Source organism: Trichechus manatus, unplaced genomic scaffold (genome assembly GCF_000243295.1).
Source record: "Trichechus manatus latirostris isolate Lorelei unplaced genomic scaffold, TriManLat1.0 scaffold00074, whole genome shotgun sequence".
In the NCBI taxonomy this organism is placed as follows: Eukaryota; Metazoa; Chordata; class Mammalia; order Sirenia; family Trichechidae; genus Trichechus; species Trichechus manatus.
In genome coordinates, this window is record NW_004444010.1 from 9625747 (window position 1) to 9631746 (window position 6000).

General features: G+C 38.0%; 1 protein-coding gene across 3 annotated transcripts in view; it reads right to left on the minus strand.

Annotated features, from left to right (window-relative positions):
• The window catches only part of MIER3 (MIER family member 3), a 42940-nt gene that overhangs the window by 5782 nt on the left and 31158 nt on the right, over nucleotides 1–6000 (minus strand). For all 3 annotated transcript variants that reach the window (XM_004380482.3, XM_023734988.1, XM_023734987.1), the window contains 2 exons: nucleotides 2945–3026; nucleotides 1374–1468 (listed from right to left, as the gene is read on the minus strand). In XM_004380482.3, the coding sequence (XP_004380539.1) occupies nucleotides 1374–1468; nucleotides 2945–3026 (177 nt within the window). The remainder of the gene's footprint in view (nucleotides 1–1373; nucleotides 1469–2944; nucleotides 3027–6000) is intronic.

Consider the following 6000-nt stretch of genomic DNA (forward strand, 5'->3'; position numbering starts at 1 on the left):
CTTACCCACCCAAATAGTTCAGAACCTTACCTTCTTCTAGGAAGAAGAGGGATAATAATAAACAAAGTATATTTCAATGAGACTTCAGTATTCCAAACTATTAGAATATATTTTTCAGTTGCTTTTAGTAAATGACTATCGTGGATTGAATTGTATCCCCCTAAAATGTGTGTCAACTTGGCTAGGCCAGGATTCCCAGTATTGCGTCTGTCCACCATTTTATCATCTGATGTGATTTTCTTATGTGTTGTAAATCCTACCTCTATGATGTTAATGAGACAGGATTAGAGGCAGTTACATTAATGAGGTAGGACTCAATCTACAAGATTAGGTTGTGTCTTGAGTCAATCTCTTTTGATATATAAAAGAGAGAAGCAAGCAGAGAGACAGGGGGACCTCATACCACTAAGAAACAAGAGCTAGAAGAATTGTGCGTCCTTTGGACCTGAGGTCCCTGCACTGAGAAGCTCCTTGACCGGGGAAGATTGATGACAAGGACCTTCCCTCAGAGCCAACAGAGACAGCAGGCCTTCCCCTGAAGCTGGCACCCTGAATTTGGACTTCTAGCCTCCTAGACAGTGAGAGAATAAATTTCTCTTTGTTAAAGCCATCCACTTGTGGTATTTCTGTTATAGCAGCACTAAATAACTAAGACACTGATGTTTCTTCTTTCAGCAACTGCAGCTCTCAGTGCTGAAGGGAAACTTTTTTCTTTTTTTTAATTGTACTTCAGGTGAGGGTTTACAGAACAGATAGTTTCTCATTAAACAGTAGTACACGTATTGTTTTATGACACTGGTTGAAGGGAAACATTTTTGAGACCACAGCCTCTGAAGCACTCGGAAAGAAATGAAAGTCAAGGAAAAAGAAGAAGAGTAAGACTTCCAGAAAAACACAGTGAATCCGTTTTCTGTGAGTAGAACAGTATGATAATCATACATGTCAAAAGCCACATGAATATACTATCAGCATCCTGTGAGCAGTCAGTGGCATCTGCGAGCGAACCCAGTCACGACAACAGTAGCACTGGCATGTTAGTGGCCACGGAGCGTTAACAAATTGCTGCTTTTTTCCCAATCAAGGCAATGACATAAATTATGTGCTTATATTCATTTTAATTTCTAAGTAATTTCTCTCTACTAATTTGCCTAACAAGGTGCCCTGGTGGCACAGTGGTTAAGTGCTTGGCTGCAGACTGAAAGGTCGGCAGTTCGAACCCACCAGCCATGGCATGTGAAAAAGATGTGGCAGCCTGCTTCTGTAAAGATTACAGCTTTGGAAACCCTATGGGGCAGTTCTACTCTGTCCTACAGGGTCGCTATGTGGAATCGACTCAATGGTACTGGGTTTGGTTTAATTTGCCTAACATGTACCTTATTCTTCTGTATAAGATGAAAATCTTTTCCAAAAAGCATGAGTGCGTGTTCAAAGCTTCGGCATTCTTCTTCCGTCCATGCAGTCATTCCCTCTAAAGAAATTTTGAACAAAATTCATTGGCCTCAAAACTCCTTTATGTGAGTCACTGATTTTTTTTCAGTATGTTTTCCCTGTAAAAGGCCATAAACTCACAAACATAAAAGACTTCTGTACTAAGGAGATTTCAGTTAAAATTACCAAAAGTATGCATAGGATAAATCTTACCAAAAAGCCCAGAATACCCCAATACTGTTTTTTGCTTTTTTTTTTCCTGCATAGTGGAATGAGAATTTAATGTTTGCCTGCTGGTTGTTTCTCTGATGTTTTTTAAAACAATAAGCACATATTACTTTTAAATTAGGGGACAAAAGGCTATTTCCTTCATGAAGAAAAAAGCCTTACTTTGGTCTTATATCAAAACTGTAAGTTCTTTAATTAGAAACCATGTGCTAGCAATCATATTAAGTACAATTAACACATATTTATTTAGGGTTGATGTGCGGAGTACTGTGCTAGATACTCTGGAAATACAAAGGGAATAAGAAACAGTCTATGCTCTCAAAAGACTAAATTCCATTCAGCTTCCTGGCAGATGTTAATGTTGGTGAACTGAAAAACTACTGCGGCAGTAAGGGAGACGCCAAAGGCCTCCAGAGAGCCACGAGTGATTTTACAACTTCCTTTTAATTCTGAAGTGCCCCACTCAATGACAATGGGGACCAGGTCCCCAAAGTCATTAATGGTTGCGCACCATAAAGGTGAATAATAGTTGGAACTAAGGAAGAAACTAGCATTTAGTTTTTGAGAGTTTTGAGAGCCTAAAATAATCTTTTCAAAGAAGCAACTTTTACAAGGAAACATTTCAACAGACTATTCTCAAACTACAAGTTCAAACGTAGTATTTTCAGCTTTCATATATTTCCAAGTCATCTGTATAATATTCGTAAGTATTATTTTCACTCTCATATACTTAATGAAAGATATGCTGCATGCAATCCACTTATATAATAACAAAAAACACTGAAACAAAAGTTAACCATTTTTCTTGACATAAAACAAAATCTAAGCATTGTAAAAATGTTATTACATGATTACTAAAAATATACTTCTTGCAAGAAATTCAGTGGACTATATTATACGTTTCTTTTTTTAATCCTTAATCTCCTTTTTATTCCCTGTCTGATTTAAAAAAAAAAAAAGAAAGAAACAACTTTTTTTCAATGAAATCATAAAATCATTCTTTTTAATTACTTTGGATATATTGTCATCTCTGGGGTCTGCTTTGTTCTGTAACTATTTCTTCAAGAAAGTGGAGGTGACAGGGGGTTAACTAATTTGTATTTGGACAATCTCAGGCACGTCTAAAAATAGAGGGCAAGAAAAGGAAAAAATTATTTGCTATGAAGACGAACACATATCTTACAAAAGTGTTACAGGATTGCTCTGTCCTTTACGATACTTTACGTATTCTGATCCCCAAATGACCATCCCCTGTCATCTCCCTCTCTTGATATTGAGTGTTTCTTACCTTGAGAGGACTTTCCATTGCAGCAGTACCTTTCAATTGCTTCCTTTATATTGTGATTACACTTGAGAAGCTCATATAATGCCTAGGAGAAAGAGAGCGGGAAAAAACACAATAAAAATTACCAAAAGTTTACACTTACCAGTATTTTACAAAACTGGCATACTGTAAGTCCTCACAAATACTGGCTGAGCTGCTCTTCAACTTCAGGGCACTGCAGGGTATGTTTGCCCAGGTGCTGAATGTAACTAACTATCCTGCAGACTGACTCTGGCACCTAATGGGTTTGTTCATTCTCACTCCAACTCTCAGAATTCACTCACCAGTATCATTCTTGACTTTTTTTTTTATTGCCCTCTGAGCTGGGTGAATTGCCCTACTTTAGATGACTTTTTCTAGATACAAAAAAATCAGAATTGTGGTTTTGTCTTAATGTCACCTCCTCCCTGCCTTTCAGAATTTTAATAAAAAGGAAGACTGGCAGGTGTGGAATAGAAGGACTGGCGTATTAGTGATGGGTTTGCAATGCCCTCAGTTATTTCCATTTACTATGAAAGGTGTCTTTTTGTTGTTTTTTTCAATTAGAATTTCTTCCTATTAAGTCTGTTTGGAATTGCGAATATATTACATAGCAGCAGACAGAATTCAACTGAAAGTTAAATAATAATCTACCTTGCTAAGAAGTCTCAAGGAAGCAAGGAAGACTCAATACTAGAAAACCTATTAATGTCAATAGGTTACATTAAAAAACAACAATCTCAACTGATGTGTAAAAAAAAAAGCATCTGATAAATCAATATGCATTTCTAATGTAAAATAATAAAGATAGCTTACACCAGCCACTCTGCAGGAGAAAGATGTGGAAGTCAAAGATTAACCTACTGCTGTTGAGTCAATTCTGACTCATAGCGACCTTACAGGACAGAGTAGAACTGCCTCACAGGGTTTCCAAGGAATGGCTGGTGGATTCAAACTGCCAATCTTTTAGTTAGCAGTCAAGCTCTTAACCACTGCGCCATCACGGCTCCAGTCAAAGATTACAGCCTTGGAAATCCTATGGGGCAGCTGTACTATAGGGTCTAAAGGGTTGGAATCGACTTGATGGCAACAGGTTATATCAAACCAAAAGTCAGCATTATTTTCAATGCAAAAACCTTAGATGTATTACTTCTATCAGAAGCAGGTCCCAAATCACCATTACTACCAAATGGCCCACAGAGTTATGGTTAATGCAGGAAGACGTATCACAGGAATAAGAGATATAGTAATGGTAAGAAATGAATAAAAGTATCATTTGATGATAACTTTAAAACTAGAAAACCTAAGAGAAACAACTGGAACACCATTAAAAGGTTTCAATAGTCTGTGACAAAATAAATTAAAAAATAATCGATATTTCCCTATATCAGCAATATACAGGCATACCTCATTTTACAGAGCTTCGCAGATACTGTTCTTTTTTTTTACAAATTGAAGGTTTGTGGCAGCCCTGAGTTGAGCAAGTCCACTGGTGCCATTTTTCCAACAGCATCTGCTCACATCGTGTCTCTGCGTCACATTTTGGTAATTCTCACAATATCTCAAACTTTTCATTATTATTATATCTGTTACGGGGATCTGTGATCAGTGATCTTTGATGTTACTACTGTAATTGTCTTGGGGTGCCACCAACTGTACCCATATAAGACAGCAAACTTAATCAAAAAAGGTGTGTGTTCTGACTGATGCACCGGCTGGCCGTTTCCCAGTCTCTCTCTCTCTCTCCTCAGGCCTCCCTATTCTCTGAGACATGACAATATTGAAATTAGGCCAATTAATAACCTTATAATGGCCTCTAAGTGTTCAAATGAAAGGAAGAATCCTACATCTCCTACTTTAAATCAAAAGCTAGAAATGATAACGCTTAGTGAGGAAGGCATGTCAAAAGTTGAGACAGGCCAAAAGCTAGGCCTCTTGTGCCAAGCAGTTAGCCAAGCTGTGAATGCAAAGGAAAAGTTCTTGAAGGAAGTTAAAAGTGCTACTTCAGTGAACACACGAAAATTAAGAAAGTGAAACAGCCTTATTGCTGTTATGGAGAAAGTTTTAGTAGTCTGCATAGAAGATCAAACTAGCCACAACATTCCCTTCAGCCAAAGCCTAACCCAGAGCAAGGCCCTAACTCTCTTCAATGCTATGAAGGCTGAGAGACGTAAGGAAGCTGCAGTAAAGTCTGAAGAAAGCAAAGGCTGGTTCGTGAGGTTTATGGAAAGAAGCCGTCCCCATAACATAAAAGTGCAAGGTGAAACAGTTAAGTGCTGATATAGAAGCTGAGGCAAGTTATCCAGAAGATCTAGCTAAGATAATTGATGAAGGTAGCTACACTAAACAATAGATTTTCAACGCAAACAAAACAGACTTATACTGGAAAAAGGCGTCATCTAAAACTTTCATAGCTAGAGAGAAGTCAATGCTTGGCTTCAAAGCTTCAAAGGACAGGCTGACTGTCTTTTTAGGGGCTAATGCAACTGCTCACTTTAAGTTGAAGCCAATGCTCATTTGCCATTCCAAAAATCTTAGAGCCCTTCAGAATTATGATAAATCTACTTTGACTGTGCTTTCTAAGTGGAACAACAAAGCCTGGATGACAGCACATCTGTTTACAACATGGTTTACTGGATATTTTAAGCCCACTGTTGAGACATACTGCTCATAAAAAAAGATCCCTTTCAAAATATTACTGCTCACTGATAATGAACCTGACCACCCAAGAACTCTGATGGAGATATACAAGGAGATTAACGTTGTTTTCATGACTCCTAACACAATATCCATTCGGCAGCCCATGGATGGATCTGATGGATCTGGGCAAAGTAAACTGAAAACCTCTGGAAAGGATTCACCATTCTAGATGCCATTAAGAACATTTGTGATTCATGGGAGGACGTCAAAATATCAACACCACTTCTCTGACCAGGATCACAACAGAGGGTTCTGGACAGAGATGGAGAACAATGTAGAGCATAATTCTAACTCACAAAAAAAAGACCAGATTTACTAGTCTAAAGGAGACTGGAGAAACC